Source organism: Dermacentor silvarum, chromosome 9 (genome assembly GCF_013339745.2).
Source record: "Dermacentor silvarum isolate Dsil-2018 chromosome 9, BIME_Dsil_1.4, whole genome shotgun sequence".
In the NCBI taxonomy this organism is placed as follows: Eukaryota; Metazoa; Arthropoda; class Arachnida; order Ixodida; family Ixodidae; genus Dermacentor; species Dermacentor silvarum.
In genome coordinates, this window is record NC_051162.1 from 133522893 (window position 1) to 133546855 (window position 23963).

At 49.1% G+C, this 23963-nt stretch overlaps 1 protein-coding gene across 2 annotated transcripts in view; it reads left to right on the forward strand.

Annotated features, from left to right (window-relative positions):
- Positions 1 to 21204: 21204 nt before the first annotated feature.
- LOC119464397 (uncharacterized) overlaps positions 21205 to 23963 on the forward strand; it is a 29455-nt gene continuing 26696 nt past the window's right edge. Inside the window, exons 1-2 of one of the 2 annotated variants that reach the window (XM_037725344.2) lie at positions 21205 to 22110; positions 22158 to 22220. In XM_037725344.2, coding sequence (XP_037581272.1) covers positions 21345 to 22110; positions 22158 to 22220 — 829 coding nt within the window. In that variant the 5' untranslated portion in view covers positions 21205 to 21344. The remainder of the gene's footprint in view (positions 22111 to 22157; positions 22221 to 23963) is intronic. The other variant, XM_037725345.2, reaches the window with a different exon arrangement.

Below are 23963 nucleotides of genomic sequence, written 5' to 3' on the forward strand. Positions count from 1 at the left end.
GGATCGGATCCCGGCCCCGGCGGCTGCATTTCGATGGAGGCGAAATGCAAAAACGCCCGTGTGCTTGCGTTGTAGTGCACGTTAAAGAACCCCAGGTGGTCAAAATTAATCCGGAGCCCTCCACTACGGTGTGCCTCATAATCGGAACTGGTTTTGGCACATAAAACCCCAGAAAGAAGAAAGAATACTTCAGTAACATGCACCAACTATCCCAACAAAAAGTTCTGCTTGTCTACTCGAAGGGGCGGGCATTACTTGCAAAAAAATTGAATTGCATAATCGACTAACAAAGATTCATGAATTAAGTTTTGAACTAATTACCTTATGGGCCCATATTACAATTTACAAATTCTATCCGTGGAGTTGGCAAGGCGGATCCACTCGGAACGAACTGTCAGGATGACACCAGTTTCGAGATATTAATTCCCGAACTTTGCGGAGAAATGCATTGGGGGTTCCAGTTACTTTTGTTCTTCAATGCATAAAACGTTTTGTAAAGAAATTTCAAATTTTTTTTTTTTTGTGAAAGTAATGCCAGCCTCTACGAGTAGAGCAGCTCATGAACTAGAATTACGCTATCTACCACGGGCAACCTTTAAACATTTTTGAAAGTGTTCGCTGAAACGCCCGGTATGATACACTAGGCATATAACAAGGTTAAACGCAATCGGTCAACTTCGCGTTTGAACTGGCAGTCTAAAATCCCTAGCAACACGTTCGATCCGCGCTACTGCCACGTTTTCTCATCTCTCGTTTCTCAGACGGAATTGCCTGCTGCGATGGAGTCCCGGCTGTCCCAGGCTGCGCTGCAAGTAATTCGCAGCCACACGGCGCCTGCGGCCTATCCGAGCTCCAGCGTCGTTCCGCAGTTCGTCAGTGACGAACGGCTCATGCACTCCAACTTCAGGACAAAGTCCAGCATCGGAGATCGCGAAGGTAGGTCCGCCACTGCAATGGATTCGCAGTGATTTATATTGACATCACTTTGTCAGTTCTCGCACGCATGAGTTCGGGAGTTTCTGCTTTCCACCGGCTCGCCTGTATTGCGTCTGTTCCGATTACGAGTAATATTAAACTTTGGTAGCAATGTGAGGAACTTGTGCAAGATGAAGAGTGCTGGTAACTTGCTTATAGCATCGTTGTGTAGCTGCACGTTAATTTTTTTTAATGCTCCTTTTTATGCGAGCATTTTATTCAGCTGGTGTCCGGGCAGCGAATATCCGTTGGGTAGGATGAGGAATTTCAAAATCAGTTGAACAAAAGGTAATCACGCAGCCCAAATCGCCGGCGCTCCCTTTGTTTTTGATGTACGGTGGTCTTGATTTTATCAATGTTGTCTCTTGAGGTGCGTAACCGCATTTGCTTACGCATCACAATGGCCGTCGACAATCTGCCCGTCGCTCTGCTTTTGCTGTTACTGTAATTCGCTTGGGAAACCGAGTTGCTGACATATACGCAACACACCTCCAATGCGTGCAGTCTGCAAAAGCGCGTTGTTTCACACAACGCCAATATGCTTCGTCGAATAACGTTAATTGGTACGTTGGTATCACTGCCCCCGTCGGAAGGACGCGGTTTGGGTCATCTTACGTTACACAGAGCAGTGAGACTGAAGTGGAGACTGCAACTGACGGCACGCTGACTGAGATCGTGCGAACGCACACATCCACGCGCCTATCATAGCGTCGTCTGCTCAGTCTCAAGAGAACGCCTCGTAGCCTTCAGTTCAGCGCTATAGATTGTGGAACACTTACGATATGTGGAACAGACGACGAAGCCAGAGAAAACGCAGGGTAACCGAACTGCCATATGTAATTTAAATGTAGAATTAGGGAACAGGGAAATGAAAGTGGACGAAAAGACAAGTGTGGTTGGTTAAGTAGATTTTAAGCTGTACTCGCACAAAACAACGAAACTCTTTTAATTCGGTTAACAGTATACACTGCAGACCGAGGAAGAATGGGCTAAAGGTGTTTTGCAACACCTGACAATTAAAGGCCCAGCCTCTCTTCGGTAGTTCAAACACATGCGGTAGCAGCATTATTTTTACAAAATGTTACACTATGTTTACAAGGTCACTAAGTGGAATTCAAACTTGTTTCATGTCACGCGTAATAACAAATACAAAGCTAACATGTGCGAAAGTAAAATACATTTCTGCAATGTAAGTCATTATGTAGCATCCAAAACAAAATTGTAACGGATGGGTTGGATTTATTTACAAGAATGATGGATGGTTAGCGTAGCGCAAGGGACAGGACGGTCTTCCAAGCCCAATAGGCAACGGCCAGCTCCTCGCGCATCCTTCTACTTCCTCTTTCTTCGGCTGCGCCGTGCAGCGTGACAATTTCTCCGGGGGCAGACGAATTTCTCCGAGCGAGTGGCACAGCTGGAAACGTACTGTTGCACCGTCTTCCAGAGCTTGGGCCAATAGAAATGCTGGCGCAGTCGGTGAAGCGTCCGAGCAAAGCCAAGGTGGCCTGACGTGATGTCATCGTGCATGGCGTGAAGTATCATAGGCCTCAACGTCTGGGGAACCACGAGCAGAAGTGGAGCGTCTTCAGCAGAATAATTCTTCTTATACAATAAATCTTCAAAAATAATGAAAGGTAAGCCGCGTGCAGGTGACCGAGCGGCGTCAAGAATAGCTCGAATAGAAGGGTCATATGCTGTTGCTCACGCTTGAAGGCGGTGGCATCAGGCAACTCGGCGGAGATGGCAAGGAGGTATTCATCTAAGTCATCGTCCGTATCTCGCGTGCTTGCTGACGGAAGGCGAGGTAAACAGTCAGCATCGGTTTCACTTACTCTTGTAAGTGAAAAAAAAGTCGTATTCCTGAAGCTGTAATGACCACCGAGCTAATCGGCTAGATGGATCGCGTAGGCCCACCAACCAGCAAAGAGAATGGCGGTCTGTCACAATCGTGAAGTGGCGGCCGTACAAGTATGGTCGAAACTTGTAGGTGGCGAAGACTACAGCGAGGCATTCCATTTCTGTTACGGTGTAATTCCGCTCAGCTGTGGTAAGAGGACGGCTTGCGTAGGCGATGACTTGTTGGTGTCCGCTATGTATCTCTACGAGTACAGCTCCAACACCTAGACCACTAGCATCGGTATGAAGCTCAGTTGGGGCCTCTGGGTCAAAGTGGCGCAAAATTGGAGCTGAGGTGAGCAGAAATTTTAGTTGACTGAATGCAGACTCGCATTCAGTATAGTCCATCTAAACGGTGAGTCCTTGTGAAGGAGTGACGTGAGCGGATGAGCTAGGCGTGCAAAGTCCTTAATGAAACGGCGAAAGTACGAACATAGTCCCAGGAAGCTGCGGAGGTCTTTCACCGTCTTCGGCTGTTTGAAGCCACGAACTGCCGCAAGCTTCTGGGGGGTCTGGGCGGATGCCTTTGTCGACGAGGAAACCCAAAACAAGCGTTTGACGTTCGCCAAAGTGGCACTTTTTGGAGTTTCAGATCAGTCCCGCTCGCCGTATGCAGTCAAGCACAACTTCGAGTCGTTGGTTGTGCTCGTGGAATGTCTTGCCGTAAATGACGTCGACCAGGTAACACATAGATTTCCCATCGAAGTCCCCGCAGGATGGTGTCCATGAATCGCTCGAATGTCCCCCGAGCAGTACACAAACCGAAAGGCATTGCGTTAAACTCGAAGAGTCCGTCCGGCGTTACGAAGGCAGTCTTCTCCTTGTCTGGCGGATGCATCGGTATTTGCCAGTAGCCTGAGCGCAGATCGACAGAGAAGTACGAGGCAGAATGTAAACAGTCAATGGCGTCTTCTATACGTGGCAGAGGATACACATCCTTCTTCGTTACTGCGTTTAGGCGTCTGTAGTCGACGCAGAATCGCCACGAATCGTCTTCTTGACCAATATGACTGGAGCCGCCCAGGGACTATTGGACTCCTGGATGACGCCTTTCTGTAGCATGTCTGTAACTTGCTCGGCGATCACTTTGCGCTCGGCAGGAGAGACGCGGTATGGTTTCTGTCGTATTGGCGATACTGTTCCAGTATTGATGCGGTGGTGTACGCGGGAGTGCGGTGGAGACTGCAGATGCTCTTGAGCCAAGTCGAACACTGACGCATAGCGGGCAAGGAGCTCTTGGAGCGCCTGTTGGTGGGAAGAGGGGAGCGATTTATTAATCATGCTCCTAAATTTTGAAGAGTGGTCACTGAGTGGCGAGCTTGCGTCTATAGAAGTAGCAACCGCACGAATGCTCGCAACACTATCTTCAAAGCGTGCTACCTTCAGTCCAGCAGGCAAACCTGACTCGGAGGACACATTCACCGTCCAAACGTGAGCACAACCTTCTCTGACTTCGATCAGTGACCGAGGGACAAGTACATTCTTTTTTAGAGTGTTGACGTATTCAGCTTCAATTAATCCACAGCAGGAACCAGTACGGACGCGCTACGAGGTCACAGGGATGAACATTGCCGTCTGCGCAGGCAAAAGTACATCAGTGGACACGGAAAATATTTCTTGACGATCGGATGGAATGTCCTCTAGCGAAGGTGGTCTGGTATCGCTGCTGAGTGAAATTTCACCAGCCCTGCAGTCTAATGTTGCTCCACACTCCCGTAAAAATTCAATACCAAGAATTATGTCATACGTGGCGCGTGCTAGTACAATAAATTCCGTTCGAAATGCTTTTCCACCAACGGATATCATAACGGAACATACTCCCACAGGACGTAACAGTTCACCGCCAACTCCGCGAAACGTGGTATTTCCATCCCAAGCAAACATCACTTTCGGTCCAAGGCGATTCTTGAACGCAAGACGCATCGCAGACACAGAAGCACCAGTATCTACTAAAGCCACAGTATTAACACCATCGACACAAACACACACATTGTTCTTCACCATGACGACAGAAGGAGGCATTTGAAAAGGTGACCGTCCCGCGACCTCACCTCCATTGGTCGCACGAGCTAGTTTCCCAACTGGGACGGCGTAGGCGAGCGGCGACGTGGAGATGGCGATCGACGTGTCCGAGTCGACGATGGAGTCAGGCTGCGGTCGGACACGGGGGAGTCATTCCTTGGCATGTACGTGTAGTCTCGATGTGGCTGGCGGAAAGGGACAAATGGTTGCCAGGATGTAGCGTCTTGCATGCGAGGCGTATACGCGCGATCTCGCGGAGCACGCTGCGGGCGACGGCGGCAATACCTCGCGATGTGTCCCTGAGCCCTGCAGCTGTAGCACACAGGTGGGCTGCGATTTTCATTGATGTTGGGTACAAACCTCCAAGGCGTATTGTAGACGGTCGACGACCCACGTCGAGGCTGTCTGTCATGTCGCCGTTCAAAACTCGTTGCTTGTGGCTGGATCATGGTGCTCTGGGCATGGGCGTTGTCGGAAACGGGGCGGTCACCGCAGGCAGGTCGCGACCAGGCCGCCGGCGCCTCCAAGTCGTTGATTCAGCCACACGACGGAGCAAATCGCGATTTGAGCTTGCAGTTTGCTTATCACATGATCATACGTCGACCGTTCCTGCAGTGCTCTTTCAGTCCGCGCGAAGCGCTTAGCGATACGGCGGAAAGCGGCCCGTATTGTTAGCCGTACTTGGGATTTTCGACGCCGCCGGAGCAAGGATACACTTGCTCCATCCGCGCTGTGAGCCTCTGTCGCGTGAATGCCTTCTGCGGAGTCATTCGATACACGTCACATGTCGCGTGACTGATTGGTCCGCAATCACGTACGTCGTGTGAATCCAGCAACGTGCGAGCGGGACATACAAGGTCGAGGTCTGTTGAAGAGGCATTAAAGAGAAATAATTTGAGCTGTAGTATATGAACAAGATAACTTTCTATAATTCTAAAGAAAAGTCACTCTTGCTTCTAGAAGACGCAAAAACGAGACTGCTGGCGACGCCGCCTCGAAGTTATCGCACTAGCTTGCCCTGACGTCATTGATTTTGACGTCGTCTACTCGAACCTAGTTTACTGTTTATCGGTAAAAATGGAATAATTTGCTTGCTAAATAAACCAACTGACCTTAGCAAGTTTAAAGAACCTTTTTTTTTTTTTAGCCGCAACGACCCAAATAAGAAAAAAAAAAAATCCTTGACGTCACTGACGTATACCTGCGCTGTGATTCCGGCACGAAATTCAGGAAATGGAACTTCGACCTACATTTTCTCTTTCCACTAACATATATTACCGCGAAATTAACAATAGTTTTTAATGACTACTTGATCAGACTAAAGTGATTGTGGTTATTTTAGGGTCCTTTTAAGAAACCGTTCGTGACTGCTGCAACAGAGCTGATTACGTCATCTATATTCAGTAGTGCGTTAAATATGCTAGTGGTCGCTTCCCTTTGTTGAATGCCCTGCTTTTTTTTTTTTTTTTTTTCGTTCAGAGCTGCAAGTGACGAAGTTGATGCTTTCCGGAGTGAAGACCGACGTGTATGGTGCCGTTCGCTGGACGCACCTGCATCACAACCACTCGGATCACGTCATGGCTGTGGCCCGAAACAACGTCCACCTCTGGCGATTCACTAACCCGAACGTGGAGCTACTAACTGGGAATGCCATGTTCCGCTTCAGCTCCGGATCCGGTGAGCAGGCGTTATTCGACAGCGCGATATGCATAGAAAACATTCACACTAAACTGTTGCGTATCAATCTACCTTTAGTGTATACACGTCGCGTAGCGCAGTCACGGTCGACAGAATTCAAAGGGACTAAATATGCATGCAAATCCTCGTGGCGGTATTTATAGCTGATCAGTTTGCCCTATACAGTGAATTTGCTCACGGTGGTGACAAGGAATCGCACTTTCGTTGTGAGGTGAAATCAATTCACTTGTGTAGGAGGTGGTGCATATTTGTTTTTTACCTCGCCCGTGTTTCTTTCATCATTCCATCAATATATTTGAAAATGTCTGTCCAACAGTGGAAACATTCCCTTGAAAGTTGCACATAAATGTCCAGGAGTCTTGTGGATAATGCAGCACACGCTCAACGTTCATCGCACGGCGCACACTTAGGCTGCTCAAAGTTCCGTGACTCAGAACCTCGATTTGCTGATTCGCGAACTGGATTTTGAAGCGGTTGTCTATCACAATAACACGAAAAAATATCAACGAGGTCAGGGGCTTCAAATAGGGCCGGTATTTTGTAGCGATGCCTTTCCGATGCTAATGCCTTTTCGCGCTTGGTCAGGGGTCAGACCGACGGTCCACTCAGGTTATCAACGGGATCAGCCGGCCGTGAGCGGTGGATAAGACTGGTATAGAATAAGGCATAACGCATCGCTACAAAATACCGGCCCAGATGTTTCACATACATTTCATCATCGGCTTATATTTATGTCCACTGCAGGACGAAGGCCTCTCCCTGTGATCTCCAATTACCCCTGTCTTGCGCTAGCTGATTCCAGCTTGCGCCTGCAAATTTCCCAACTTCATCACCCCACTTAGTTTTCTGCCGTCCTCGACTGCGCTTCCCTTCTCTTGGTATCCATCCTAACTCTAATGGTCCACCGGTTATCCATCCTACGCATTACATGGCCTGCCCAGATCCATTTTTTCCGTTTAATGTCTACTAGAATATCGGTTATCCCCGTTTGTTCTGATCCACACCGCTCTCTTCCTGTCTCTTAACGTTAGGCCTAACATTGTTCGTTCAATCGCTCTTTGTGCGGTACTTGTTCTCGAGCTTCTTTGTTCACCTCCAAGTTTCTTCCCAATATGTTAGTACCGGTAGCATATGGTGCTACATTACATACATTTATACATCGAATATTTAGCAAACTATGCTGCAATTAAGAATTGCGCATTTTTGTCTCGATCGTGCTATCTGCCAAACATGCCGATCATGTTCTCGGTTAAAGCCGGTGACGTGAATATGCATGCTGTTAACTACTAATAACGTGGACATGTTGGCCAAGAGCCGGATATACAAATGTTGCATCCTCTGGGGCACGCTTTGCAGACGACATCGTTGATGCTACAGTGTTCCTCCGCAACGAAAGGAACTTCCAGAGCATGTTCCTGGTGCTCATCATCCGCACTGGTCTGACTGCGAAGCTGGTCGTCTACGAAGTGGACGCCGCTGGAGAATCGTTGGTCAGTCCCTAAACAGGCTCAAAGCACGCCCTGCGCCTGTGAGCGCTTTGCTACATGTACCGAAAACACGCGTTTAGTCACTGTCCTCTTGATAGAATGTCCTTGTAGTTTCGAGTTGGGTGTGAACTGCGATTTATGTTGTAATCACGAACGTCCTACGATAAACACGTGCTATATCACGCACGCGACATACCTTGCCTGTGCTTCGATGTGATAAAACCAACAATATTGCCGTATTTCCGCGACTATAGCGCTGTTTCAGTTCTCCGTTTGAAATCGGGCTAGTTTGATCACCGAGCCCCGTTGCATACTTACGTGACATGCTTACTTACGTTATAATATTAAACGATATTTTCGAATTTCAGGCTTGAAAATAGGCAAGCTTTAATTTTGTACTGCCAAATTCCGCAGATACTTTTTTTTTTTAATATACGTGACCTGAATGTGAATATGTGCATCTACGCGAGCAATCGAACGAGTGACTGATTATCTGTGGCTGTTCTCCATCCTGGGAGTTTTTATATAGCCTGGTCGTTGCTCTATTGTCCAGCGGTTTGTTTCTCTGCCGCCTGGTGAATAAGCTCAACCGCCACACTACTGCGTTTTGCGAAAAAGCCGGCCTGTTCTTGGGAGGCTGCGATGTACTATCGGCCAAAAAAAGTTTACGGACTACGGGATCTCAGTAAACGCTAAATAACCGAGCAGCCTTTAAAAGTAACCAGTAAAACCGTACATCACAATATTGTTCGCAAATAACAGTAGAGGCTGGAAATGGAAATACCAGGCTGCGTTTTCAGGCTGCGGAGATATTCAGCTTTTTGTCAGATCCCTTGGTCCGTAAACTTTTTGGTCGATAGTACATGCGCGGGATGGTGGGCGGGCCTGCTTGGGAGCGTGACACACGACGGTAAAAGGGGCGGCAGGACAAAGCTGTCTAACGGCCTTACCGCGATGCGCCACACCGTTACTAGCGGAGCCTCTCGGCTGGGTCTGCGCGGGAGCGCATGGCTGCAACGTTTCGCGCAAGACGGTCTGTTACCCGCCGTGGTTGCTCAGTGGCTATGGTGTTGGGCTGCTGAGCACGAGGTCGCGGGATCGAATCCCGGCCACGGTGGCCGCATTTCGATGGGGGCGAAATGCGAAAACACCCGTGTACTTAGATTTAGGTGCACGTTAAAGAACCCCAGGTGGTCAAAATTTCCGGAGTCCCCCACTACGGCGTGCCGCATAATCAGAACTGGTTTTGGCACCTTAAACCCCATAATTTAATTTTTAATTTTAAGACGTTCTGATTAAGATATTCTAGTTAGTGCACGCTGCACTAAAACTAAAAGCGAGATCACACAAAAGTACCTGTCCTTCGTATTTTCTTATGTAGCGCGATTTGTTCAGTTTTTTTTTTTTTTTTTTTTTTTTTTTTTTTCATTTTAAGCTCGCGGCCTACAATCGCGTTACGGGATCGTTGTTTCTAGTTGTAATTGCAAAGCTACCTTTAGGTTTCGGTCGTCACCTCGCATTATGCTCGTAGTTGCGTTATATTTGTACACGTAAATGAGTTTTGTTTCATTGCGTCTGTTGAAAAACCTCGGTGTGCTTGCGCGTGCGTGTGTGTGCTTTAATTCTGTGCTTCGTGTAATGTCGTGTCCGCTCGCATCTGCGTGTAGCTCTACTCGCTGCAGCTGACCGAAGTCCCCATCAAGGTGCGATGGCTCCAATCCCAGCAGGAAGGAGCTCTGGTCCTTCTGTTTCCTTCCGTATACGCGGACGTCGGTTTCACGGATGTACGCCAAGGTGACGCTCACTTTCCCAACGTCTTAGCGATGCAGTGCTTTAGCTCAGACGCAGCCGTCTCTGACCTGCGTTTGATTATCCAGCAACGTAATCAAACTGCTCTAATTCCGCAGCCTTCAAACTGCTGTGAACGAAACTTGTTGCATCTAAGTCGTATTGCGACAACTAATGCGGCGCATGACTTTCACTTGGGTATTTATACGTAACCGTGGTACGTGAAGTTTACGTGCGTGTAGCTTTTGGGAAAATGGCTGGGGAGTGAGGAAGCTATGCCTTCACATGCAGTAAGTACTGTGTAAGGGTCGGGGTTCCTTCGTTCGGTTGCCCGCCCCTTCCCTCCTTTTAAGACAACTACCGAAACCTTGGCCATGCCTTGGTTTTGTCAATCTTTCACTCCGCCGTCGATAGCTCGAGTCATTCCCGCCGCAACGCAGGCGGCACCGTGCTCAGCCACGTAGTGAAAATTCACGTTCCGATGGCCGTGGACATGGAGACCACCACCATCTCTGGTTACGGCTACGTCGCGGTCAGCAACGCAACGACCGTGCTCGTCTACCGCTCCGATGACCTTGCCAGCAACTTGAAGGTTTTCGACGTGTGAGTATGCCCTTTTGAAGCAGAAGGAACTTGGTGTGGGCAAGTTGGTGTACCATACTTGAAGAAAAAAACAGCGCAAAAGAGACGAGGACGAAAAGACGGGTACAACAGACAGGCGCTATATATCTGTTAGCGCCTGTCTGTTCGCGTCTTCTTTTAGTCCTCGTCTCTTTTGCGCTGTTTTTTTTTCAAGTATGCCCTTTTCGTAAAGGTTTCAAGTCACTCGGCGCAGGCTACAAAAGACTTTAAGGGTGGTTTCCTTCCTGCCGTATTTTTTGCTCTGCTTGGCGAGGGTGGCTACGCGGTAATTTTCGCCACCACGGCTATCATTAAGTGCATCAGAATTTATCGAACGCAGTTCGTTTCTTATCCCCATCGAAATACGGTCGGCACGGTTTACAATCGATCCCGCAAGCCACGGAACTGCGCTACTAAATGGTAGCGCAGTTCCGCGGCTGCTGAGGCAGCGCGGCGAATTCCTGCGTATTCCGCGAGGGTTTCGGTATACCTATATGGCTGGATGAACCAAGGGAACAGTGCTGTTTGTGTCGTTCGTGTAGTTTTGCACGTTCCCATTAGTGCTCTCAGTATCTACTGTGGTAAGCACTTCATTTGGCCGCACCGCTATGCTGAACAGAATGAACAAGTATTTCTCCAGCTACTTAATTGTGCGTTGCCCAGTTACTGTGCGCCTTGTCAGTTTTCGTCCTTCATTCTGAAAAGCGCAGCACATCCTTGTGATGGATGCCCACCGGCGTGTTACCTTTCGCGCGACCTGCCGCAGGTTGCATGGTGCCGAGCTGACGGACGTGTCCCTGTTCCGCGTGGGCTTCGACAACGTGCTGGCCGTGGCTGGCCTCCGGGATCAGTTCCTCTACGTGTGGCGCGGCGGCGGCTTCTTCCTGCGCCAGGTGCTCAAGGTCCCGCGCGCCTTCCAGTGGCACCCCGTGGGCGTGGACTCTTGTCGCGATGACGTCATCCTCGCTCTCGCCACCATGGACGCCTCGTACCCTGTGCGCCTTCACACCTGGTCCTCGAGGCTCAGGCGGTTTCAGGAGGTGGACAGAGGCAAGTCGACAGCTTAGCGAAACCCGCGCTCGACTCGAAGCTCTTCTTAGTCACAGTTGAATGCCACTTAACTCACTGCTACTAATAGGCTGTGGGCACTGACCTGCAACACGTTTTCGGTTATTCCTACCTTAGGAGTTGTTTGGGACTCGAACGTACTTTCTCCCGAAGTAATGAGCGCGACAAGTACGGTGAATCGAGGGACTGTTCTTCAAGCGAAGCTTGTATTGCCTCACTCGTATCGGCGTCGATGTTGTTGGTATTGGCGTACGAAAAAACCGAATCCGCCAAAAAAAAAATACTATGGCTCCAATTCACGCTGTGAAGGTGGTCGGACAGCGAAGCTGTGAACATCCACAAAGATTACCCATTGTGACGTCACTTCAGTAGCGCACCCAGGATCTCTGCCAGACCGGGGGGTTAAACTTCTGAGGAAGGGGGGGGGGGGGAGCAAGCACTTCGCATAATATGCAATTTCCTTGCTGTAGCCAGAGGAATCCAACAGCAAATAAAATGCCTATAATTATAATGACACCAAGGACGATGACGATGTTTATTTCTTTAGCATTTTACTCAAAGTAATTTAAGAGTGAATGAATAAATAGAAGACAGTGCTGAAGTGTTTTTGTTAGGCAAATTCGACCTCAAGCCACCTCCTGAATTGTAATGACAATGTAAACAGAGCACTGAAGGTACACGTTGGACTGGTGGGGCTGGACGCGTGAGGGCGGGGGGGGGGGGGTTAACTCGGCCTCGGGGGAGGTTACAACACCCGAACCCCCCCCCCCCCCCCCGTCGGTGCGCCACTGCGTCACTTGAATTAACACATGTTTAACACACTCTACAAAGAGTGAAACCAGAGACAATTAAGTGAAATGTACTTAACCACACCCGTTATTACTTCACAGCAACATTATATTCACGCTGTTCTTCTGGCGTCTTTACTTTCCGTGGTCTACCCATGCTAGCCTGGAATGAACTGAATGAGTTGCTAGACCGTGGTGACGTCACTACGTGATTTGTATGCTGTTTGGTACTTTTCCGCTCCGAGTAGCTTACGCAACCGTAACATTTACCAGGAAACACACGCGGGAGAAGGAACGTGCTTCGCATTATTCGCAGACGTCATTAGCATACGTTGTACGGTTCGCACTTCACGAAGGTTTTGAATGACGTCAACCCCTTTCGAAGCAGCTGCAAACCCAATCTTTACCGGAACGCGTCGGAGGGTGTTCCCATTCGCACGAGCACGTGCCCAGCGTGAGCATGAGCCGCTTGCTTACCGTGACGTTTTATAGCAATTATATGGACACTTCAAGCAGATTTCTGCCGTCGGCGTCGCCGTGAGGTTCCGTATAAAGTCCATAAGTTCCTGTATCGTCGCCGCGCGCCGTATTTGCGAATTAAAGCGCAGTGAAAGCGCGCGTGGGACGCGCGCTATCACAGACAGCAAACGCACGGCGGAAAGCAAACGCGACTTCCTGGACGCGAAACGCCGTGGTGGTATGGGAGTGAGGGACGGAGGGCGGGGGGGGGGGGGGGCGACGCTTTGCTGCGGCACCAAATGCGTATCTTGCAACCGGGCGCAAGGGGAACTGGCGACGCAATCTCCCATGCGAAAGGAGCAAAGCGGGAAGGCAGCGCGGGAGGGAGAGTGGTTGGGGGGGGGGGGGGGGGCGGCTTCTACTCTGCCAACAAAAGCGTTCATGTACTTTGCGCTTTGCGCTTGCAATGGTTCTTTATTATGTTTGCGCCGGTACGGGCTGCCGGTGTTGTCGCGCGCGCCGTATCTTGCAAGCGATCTCCACACGGCTCTGACCTTTGTATGCGCTGTGCATTCGGCCGCTTAGTTTCCGTTGAAGCGATAGACCGCGCGAGCCTTCGCCCGCTGCGGTGGCTGCGCTTGCTGCCAGCGTTTTCACAGCGGTTGTCTGCGGTCATCGAGTGCGATCTATTCATGTGTGCTTGTGCGCGCTGACACCACGCTTGTTAATTCAGTTAGTAAGTGAATGTGTCCAAGTTTATGCAGCTGATAAAACTACTATCTCTACTCCGAATAGCTCTCTACTAATTTGCTATCGCAATTGACGCTTCGCCTTTCGGGCGAAACTGCGACATTTATTTCATGTTATAGTTGCTTATTTTTGCTTACGCTAACGACACGAAAATTTCATTGGCCGGTAAAGGTATACAGCTTCGCTGTAAAAATTGCTCGTCGGGCTGCTGATTGGAACCACCGACCTCCTGGTTGCGAGACCACGCTGAATCAGCCACTGTCGTTTTTTTCCTCATTGCCTGGCTTTAACACACATTTCACCAAAAGAACAGCCACTGTCTGTTCATCATACGCTCCCTTAAAAGCGGGGTTTTAAATGCATGAAGTAGACGCAGCGCAAGGCGCGCGCCCGTAACACATGCACGCTTTTCAGTTCACGCTCGGCAAACAAACACCTCTGACTCCACATGCCTGACAGGTCTGGCCCGTCGCCCACAGCTGGCGCGCGCGATCACACCATACGCCCACCCAATCACTGCCGTCCACTCCCTCCGCAGGAGGGAAAGAGTGCAATAATGTGTTCGCTCGCCTCGAGCCCGCCATTACCCGCCAGTTCAGGCACTGCTAAGCACCTCCTGAAAGGGTCCAAGCTCAATGGCACATCCCTGTCGTGTGGGCCGATCCTGCTGATGGTGCAGGAAGGGTCCAGGCTCAATGGCATACCCCTGTGGGCTCGGCGACCTGTAACGCGCCCTTGAACTACCCTTGTCACACGAGGGACCCAAAGACAAAATCGCCAGCCCTTCCCCTGTCGAGAAGATGGGGCTAAGCGAAGCTCGTTGTCCGATTATAGCGTGAGGGCTTCCGAAGCCCAGGTGAAACGTCAGCGAAGAGCCGCCGACCCTGAATTTAGGGCAAACGAAGCGGCACGCCTGCGACAGTCTGGTCTTGCCACAAGCTTCGCTTACCCCCATTTTCTTGACAGGGGAAGGGCTCTGAATTTTATTTACAACCACTGGAGTAAACAGTGGATCCAGGGGAAGCATGGGGGAGCTTACCTGTAATGTTAAATTGCAATGTAGAATGTACAAGGTTAACAATTGACATTTTGGCGCGAGCTCGTATCTGCGAGTGCGGTGCTTTACCAATTAAGACCCTGCGGCGGTCATCCTCCCAAGGCCACCCTTCCTGCGCATTTGTCCGCGTACTAGACCTGGGGGATATTCTGTAAAGGTTCACTTAGTGGACATGTCCATTTCGTCTGCAGCTCAAGTTGTGATTGGCCGGGGCTATAGGGTATGCGTCAGGAGACAGGCGCCTTCAGCCAATCAGCACTTCAGCAGCAGACGAAGTGGACACGTCCATTCAATGAACACTTACAGAATAGCCCCCCTGGCCACGGGAGTAGTTTGGGCTTGCTTGATCAACGACGACCAGTAGGCGTAGCGCGCATCGAACAAGGACACAAGAAGCGACTTGGCACTACACAACTCCAAGCGTTACCGTTCTTTGTCCTGTTCTTGTCCGCAACTATACGTCCACAGCTCGTAATAGACTTTCGTTACAGTGGATTTCAACAGGCGCCAACGGCACGCGGTTCCAAACGTCGCTCGGGAATCGTTATGCAGCGTCGACGGAGCGTAATGACCACTTCAGTTAGGAGTGCTTGAGTAGAGGTGTCGGTGCTGTAGGATGGTAGCCAGCAGTCTCCAGTGTACATTTGCAGGGCTTATAGGACACGGCTGAATTGCAGCCGGCAACAATTAACACTTTCTACTGGACTTCATTTGTGTGACCTCAAGTGTTTGGCGCTACGTCTCGCTTCGCAGTTGTTGTTACGGCTGAATTAGGTCGGTCTCCCGTCAACGCTCTCAAATAACGTGTGCCTGTCACAAGCTTTACTTGTTTAAGCATGCGAACATCCTGACATCACGTATTCCGTCGTTCGCAACTGCTACTATTCCCTTTATATTCCGTGGCTACAGCAGACTGCATGTTATATCTACATGCCAAACAATGCGAACTGCATTTCTTCCCCGTAATGAAAGCGTTTGCCCTCATTTTCTGACACATGCTTACTCTTTCGGTATCTTACGGTTTAGTCTTACTTTCATCGCTCGCTGCGCAATCCTAACTACTAAGCGTTTGTGCTGTGGTTCAAAGCTGCAATTTTGGAAATACAGACGAGCAGCGTAAGTGAACAGGCTGTTGATTTTTCTGCAACATGGTGCAGAGAGCGAGAAAAGTTTAATGATATGAAATGCAGAGCTCGGCCTGAGGTACATTCCTTTACAGCTACTCAGCGCTGGGGGAATGGGAAAAGGGAAAGAAAGTACAAGCTGCTCAAGAACCTAACAATCTACATAGCCTGCTTTGTAGGCATCGATGCGCTACTAAATTTCGGACACTTGCCTCAATAAGTAACAATGTGCTCTCGCGAAATATCGGCAAGAACTAGTGACGATCTTCCATAATCTGTGTTTGCAGGTACAGTCCCCCTCGGTGGCTTTGTCATTCTCAAGGACAGTCTATCATCCTTTAGCGTCAAGGATAACGCTTGGATGTTTTTCACCGATGCCACCAAGGGCACTCCCAAATCAATCATGGTGTCCACGAAGGTCATACTCTTGTCAAACCCGGTTCAAGAAAAAGGCTCGGAACTGGTTCTTCGCATGACAATGCTCAAGGTCAGTGTTGTGCATAGCTAACCCTTGTTTCCTGTTAAAGCTTTGTGTGGGCTCGTTCGCGTGGTTTCCCGCTCTGTTACTCTTGAATGCACATGCGCAGGCTTTTTCTTAGGTGTAACTCTATGCTATGACAGAAACCGCGCTGACCAACCCACTTGCATATCGCAAAACTAGTATCCGCCCATTGTTGATAGTTCGAAACACGGGTAAATTCTCACTAGGCCTTCTCCCACCGACCAGGATCAATTGGACAAGCAGCAGGCTCTCCTCGGACAAGCATCCAACACCCTACGGCATGCCATATCTACTAAGGCCACAGTGAACGTGGTCCAGGTCAAGCAAGTCATTAGATCCGTCCTCGTCAATGGCCCAGTTTCCATGGGGTTCGCGAAGCTACCGCAGGGCTTGACCATGGAGGGCTCGAAGGTCTCCATGAATGAGCTACACAGCAGGATGCCCGAGCTTCAGAAGGCGATGAGCGACATCGGGTTCCGAATCCGCAAGCTCATTTCGGCTCTCAAAGGTGAATTACCCGCAATTTAACCCCTTAAATCACGGTATACACATTTGGATAGGGGATTTGTCTTTGCCAGTTCGTTCCAGTAGTGACAAGGGAAAAATATCGCGCATTGAGATGCGGTTTAATTGATAAATCTGCTTACCCACTGTGTTCACTTTAGACTGCAGAGTATTGCTACGCACGACCACTTAATTTACGAAACGCAGTACCATGCTTGACGGGGTGTTCAAATTGCTAAGTGAGTCGGCAATGGTGAAGGAATAGTCTTTCTTTTCTGACAATGCCTACAACTAATAATTAACGTGTGCATGTTGTCTGGCCTGGTGGCTCAACTCTTCTTTATGGACTTGTCGCTCACCCGCCGAAAAACTACATCGCTCTCATCTGGACTCCAGCACATCAAGGTCTACTTGGCAACGAAATGGCTCATGCCGCTGCTCGAGGATTCACGGACCGAATGGATGTAAATGTGGGCCTTACTCTAGAACCCAATGATTCCCAACAACACGCCAATAAAGATGCACTCATCACGATCCATGAAATTTGCACACATTAGAAACACCGCCTAACGTATCCACCTCTCTCTGTGTCGAGCACGCGCCAGAGAGAAATATTGTGGCGCCAACTACAAACTCACTTTTAGGAGCGAAGCTCCTTATAGCGGCACCCGTTCCGTCCCCGTCGTCGTAGTAGTAGTGTGTAACCAGTCTGAGAAAAATGAGAAAAAAAATTCCGAAGTTGTGTCCGTAGCGCGGAATCGAACCAGGGACCCCTCGCTTCCGAGCGCGCGGCGTTAGCCCACTACGCCACGAAGCTTTTTTTTTTTTTTTTTTTTATTTCCAGCTTGGCTACAAGCCTGAACAGGAGTTTGTCAGATCACACTCGTTTTATAAGTGCTAAAGCATCCCACATTGATATCACATCTTCATGACAGTCAGTCGTTTTGTACACATGCACGTACTTTCACAACCATTTCAGCAAAATAATCATGCACAGATCGGCCTTTAACATCACAGTGTCTATATGCCAACAGAGAACGCCAGACTGCAAACGGACATGGACACACGCACCACGATGGCAATAAATACCCAACATTAACGAAAGGCCGCGTTTCTAACGCGTTTGTGCTAGCGCATTACGGCACGTGTAAGAAGCTGGTGTAAGACGCTGTGGCCTCTCCGCCTCACCTTCAACGCGTTTCAAACGCGCTGCCCATCGCGGTGGCATGTCAAGTTCAAGTCGAGGATCGTTTATGAATACGGGGGGTATACTCTCTCAGCAGTCATGTGATGGCGTCGGCAAACGCGGTGCACGTTCCGGCATGTGTAAATGGCTGCGTAAGACGCTGTGGCCGCTCCCCCTTACTAGAGAGTACTGCACGTTTCTAACGCGTTTGTGCTAGCGTCCCCTTAAGCGGGAGATCCGATGATTCCCTCCGGAGCTTCGCCCACTCATCATCATTCACCCCGTGGATATGCTGTGATTTTTCTTACCCCACGCACTTTGCACTTATTCTTTCCCGACACATACCCGACACCCAAGTGTCGCTTCTGCCCTGTCCAGACAGATCTCTCTCATATGTGGAAATGCCCCATCAGATATCCCCCCCCCCCCCCCCCCCCGCAACCTCAAACCATTAATTAGTAGCGAGGAGCTGTGGGAGACTGCCCTGCGCAGCTCCAATCCCACCCTGCAGGACCGAGTCCTGAGGTGGGCTGAGGAGGTAGCGGAGGCCTACCGCGACTGGTAGGCGGACGTCTGGCAACATAAGGTGCCGAGACTGGAGCACACAGGCCTCCCTCTTCCCCGTCCCCAGCCCCTCCCCTTTCTTAAAAAGGGAAATAAAAGTTAATTAATTAATTCATTCATTATGAAGAAATGCGAACAACTGACTAAATTAAATCAATTTAATTACTCTAATTATGAGGACTCGCTAGAAAATGCACAAAGGACTCTCACCATTTCGACTTTACTTCAGTGTAGTGTGCACTTTGATTTAAGATTATGTAAGTGACATTTATTGACAGTGCAGCATAATTTGATTTAAAGTGTTTTTTACGTACTCTTCCACCCTGACGGACTGCCAAATTCACGTTGCTTGGCTCAAGTCATACCTTCTTGACCTTTCGTTTTCCGGGACGAAGCTCCATGCGTTGCAATAGTGAGCAAGGACTAGAGAGGACAAGATGCCTTGCTCTAGCGGCGTCTCCTCTAGACAGTAGTCTGCACATGTGAATGCACTTGTTACTCCTCTCCCCCGCCGTGAAAATATAACCACGGGGCGCACGAGGGAGCAGGTTTCTTGTCGCATTAGCTGCTTCATATATTTTCACCTTCAAAACCTGCCTATTACCTTTCAGAACTTGCCCAGGTTTCGGTTGCTATGCTATATAATTCGACCACTTGACCCATCATACATGGCAATTTTCAGGCATTCCAATTTAACATCGCTTTCCGCCGAACGTGGTCCTTGTATCTCTTGACTTTGCAACGATTCTACTAAGAGATCAACAGTGGATTAGCGACAAGGAAAGTGTCCTTAGAAACTTTCAAGGCAAAGAAGTAATCCTGCTTTCTGACGACAGAGTCCGACCGAGCCTGGCTTAAATTCCAGGTGGTCATATTACTGGGCTTTCAGTCTCTAAACGCCTTTGTGATGAAAGCTACGTGAAAGTGGCAAGCGCCCGCAAAACATACCGATGGAGAAGCGAGTGCATTATTTTTGGTGTCCTTGTCTATCTGCAAAATCGCCTTTATATTTAGTATTCAAACCCTACCTATTTCCTAAAAAAAAAAAAACGCACGAGCTATCCGCATCTACCTCTAAACGTTTATCATGTCACAGAAGCGCTGCCGAAGTTCATTTCGCGGAAATTAGGCCGCGCTCGAAATGGCCTGCACACCTGATATATAATAATTTCCATTGTACATTATGTGAGTAGTTCCCTTCATCCTAATCTATCCTCTCTCCCTGTCCCTTCCTGCCAACCCCACTCTTGACTGCCGGTCTTCACTTTATCAAACGACCGGTTACTACTGCTACTACATAGATTACATTTCGCTGACAACGTCTCAGCTTGCATCTACCGTGCTGTACATGTTTATACAATCGCACGATAGTTGACTTGTAGACAGCCACGCAGATCTTCATTTAAACGCATTTGTTGTTCCCATCACAATATCGCAACAGTCCAAATACGTCAGCCTTACTGACAGGCATGAGGACCGCAAGCTTGAAGTTATTTGCTGAATAGTTCATGTTTGACTTGCCTGCTTCTTCGTTTTCACAGATGCCGTGTTCAAGAATAAGCCGGCCGCTGTCACCGCACCAAAGGTGTTGCAAGGTCACTTGTCGGCACCACTCCTCAAATCAGCTGAAGCGAACATCGGCTCCTTCCACGGCGTACCTGTCGCTGACCTGTTCAGGAACCTTTACTGGTACGTCTCGCACCATCATCCTATAAGAACGAGGATACTAGTTTCTGTTCGACCATGTGTCACTTTTTCTTACGTTGACCTCCACAGACCGTGTTCCAAGCTGCATAAGGTCGATTCAATATCCCACTGAACAGACTTGACGAAGCAGCGCAGACAGCACTCTGTGTAATTCGTGACTTCTCTTTGAAGCGTTGTTATGAACAATCTTTCAATTTTCTCTGTACAATGGTAGTTTTTCTTCTCTTTACATCTTAATGGAATAAAGGAAAGTGCCAACTTCAAACGAAACGGGAAGACAGACACAGGACAGGCGCCTGTCCTGTGTCTCTTGCAGCACATTTTGTCAAGCTTCAAAATTTATTGCGTTTAATTCGGGGCAACAGTAGAACTGTCTTACCTCTCGAAACGAGCGCAGTGTAGCGCGGACAAGGAACAGGGACATGAGAAAGCACAAAGGATATTGCAAGCGACGCTCGGGCGGAGCAATTGCCGGTTTTGATGCACCAGGCTAAACCCGCCTGGTGCTACAATTCACCATCACCACACAAAAGAAGGCACACGTACTTCTCGTGTCCTTGTTCCCTGTCCGTGCTACAACTCGCTCGTTTCAAGATGTACAACCAAGCCCACATCGCCACACTATAAGCCTTGCCCCTTTGGTAAGAACATTGCTTCCTAGCTTCGCAACAGACATGGCAGCAGACATGGCGACTACAACGGCGCACGCCTTCTATGCTTTTTGTAGGATGAACAAGCCGACGACCATAACAGGAAAAATAACTTTGACGAGGCCTGCCAAAGTAAGGTCGTCACTCCAGTCTCCATCAATAAACGGCATCAATCTCGCCAACGCAGTCACAACAGATAGACATCACACGATAAGCGGTAAATTCGGTGTCTGCATGCTTTCGCTTATGAAGTACGTCAAAAGCTAAAAAGGGTTTTTCCTTCTTCAGGGCCTACAACTTTTGCAAGTCCTCTAGTGATCTCCAAGGACTCTCTTATGGAAGGAAGGTTGAACGGCCTGAAATTGAGTGACCTCGTGACATTGACTGGAACGCACTACATCACCGCTCCCAAAAACTTGACCTCTGTCAGGGTCCTCCAAGAAGTGTCGGCTCAAATGATAGACTGGCGTCGACTTGACGAGAGTTGCAGCGACAACTATGAACGCGATCGATGAGCAGACGGCAGAGGGCTCCTTGACGTTTGCCCGAAATTTGCGCATCGCATCCGTCTCAGCGCAACTCGTCAATGGCATCAAAGTTGCTGACATCGGTGAGCGATTCGTCAGGATCAACGTGCCTGCAACCATCACCGGTGCCAAACACTTTGTCGGTACCTTCGACGCACTCCAAAACATTCACCTTCGGGGTAGGCTCAACCAACTCGCCATACCTGACGATCTTCTGCTAAATGATGCAGAGCAATTCGTGCGGGCGCCTAAACGGTTCAACAAGCTAATTACCACCGTGACCAACGTCGAAGGCAAAGTCAGCGGAGTATCACTGCCGGGAGACGTCTACCACCTCACGGATGACAGCCCCATTGACGTACCCCTTGCCTTCGTCAATGGCATCCAGGCGCAGCGAGACGTAGTCGTTGCTGGCACGGTCGACAACGTAGACATTTCAGAGTTCGCTGCCTACGCCGCCAAGCAACCCGAAAAAGTTGTAAAGAACAACGTAGTGTTCAAGGCGCCCGTTTTTGTTAAAAAGTCCGTCAAGGTCCTCGCCAAGGTCAACAGCGTATTGCTTGATGCCCTTTACAAGGACGCCATTTTTCCTACCAACGAGTCTACGTTGGTTATGACTGGCCAGAAGACCTTCCACGAAGGAGCCAAAATAGTAGGAATGACTGTCAAAGGCAGTGTGAACGGTTACAACTTGTTGGAGGACTTTGTGGCCACGGAGGACCACCAAGACGTTCATGGTAAGGTCCCCTGAACTTAAGTACCGCAACCTAATAATAATCTACAGTTTTGATTTCAGGAATAAAAACGTTCACCGGACCGGTCGTGTTCGAGAAGGACGTCATCTCAAGTGAGTGGTCATTGCATGCTCAACTTATGCTGTATCGTGCTCATACAGTTAAGATCACAGGGCTCAGTCCGATTTTTTTACTCATTTATGAAGAAATGCGTTTATCCGCAATTTCATTGCATGCAATAGAATCTCGCGTTGTCTTCAATAACTCTTTGCCAATCTGCTACCGCAAAGATGCAGTCTAAATTTGAGGGCCAAGGTATCGGCAACCATCTCGTCTGCGTCATTTGCACGAAGTCGGAAACCCAAGTTCCACTGATTTGCGAACGGCTCATTTTCAGGATATGTGCTTATCTTAGAAGTTCCACGTTTTCTGAAGTTATCGTCACCAATCCAGATTGTCTTCCATCATTATACATATCATATACACCCCAGCAGCAAGGCCTTCATTCCCCCTGTGGTGCCTGCAACAGCCTCATGTCTGCCTAAGTATTCCGGGAGTAAAGGCCAATCACCCATGAATCTCTGAAACAGATGACGCTGCTAATAATGAATAAGGTCTACGGGGACCGAATACACATCTATACCGATCGTTCGGTCTCTTCTACCAGCTCTTCAGGTGTCGTTTTCATTCCGGCTACGACAACCACAATCAACTTCATACTGTCACACGTGACATCAACGGCGGCAGAGCTTGCTGCCCTGCGTGCTGCTTTAAAATGCCTCCAACAAGAGACACCTCATAAATGGGTCATGTTTTGCGATTCTAAGGCAGCACTTCAAAGTCTGCATTTTGCCCTTTATCAGGACTCATGAGCAGCTGGTATGAGATAAGAGAAGACCATCACCAAGCTATCGCTCAAGGGCATTAAATTATATTTCAGTGGCTACCTGGACATACCAGCATTGCTGGTAATGACCTCACCGACGAAGCCGACCAGTCCCAATCCCCTTATCCAGGACCGACGCTGCAGGAAAGCTTTACATCGTGGCTAAAGCTATGACACACAAATATTGGTCTTCTCTTAACCTCACGAAGTGTCCTCTCCACAAAATTGGCCAATCCTTGAAGCTACAAGTGCCATCAAACATTTCCCACTTCAGCTGAGGCGACAGTATTGTGCCGCCTCTGGCTCGGGGTGGCATTTACAAAGGCCTACTTGTTCCGCATTGGAATGGGGGGGGGGATACGCCCATGTGCGACTTTTGTGGAACCAGAGAAACAATTGAACACATCTTATGTCTGTCCCCGGTTCGACATCGAGCGTGAAGCTCTCCGGACAGCATTGAACCGGCTGGACTCTCGACGATTTTCGGAAATGAAGATCCTTGGACCATGGCCGTATGCGTCGATGGCACAGAAAGCCACGAAAGCCTTGTTGCATTACCTCAAATCGACAGGTCTTGGCGACCGTCTGTAGACTTCGTGCGAAGTTTCAAATGTGCGCGAAACTGTGCTCTATTTCCTTCTCTTTTCATCCCTATACCACCTTCCCCTAGTGCAGGGTAGCAAACCGGACGTGCGTCTGGTTAACCTCCCTGCCTTTCCTCTTTTCTATTTCTCTTTTGCACAACAGGGGTTTCAGCAGCAGCAGTGTTGCCACCGTACAAAACTACTCGTGACGCGGTTTAAGCTGTCAACTGTCCATGACTATTCCTTTTTTAAGAAATAAGTCCGGGCGAGTCGAGAGAGAAGGCGCGGGAAGCTAATTCGCCACGGATGTCTTGTCGCTCCCTCACCAGCGAGCTCTTGGCCAAACTGGGAGAACGTATAAAATGTTCAAACACTTATTTTCTCTA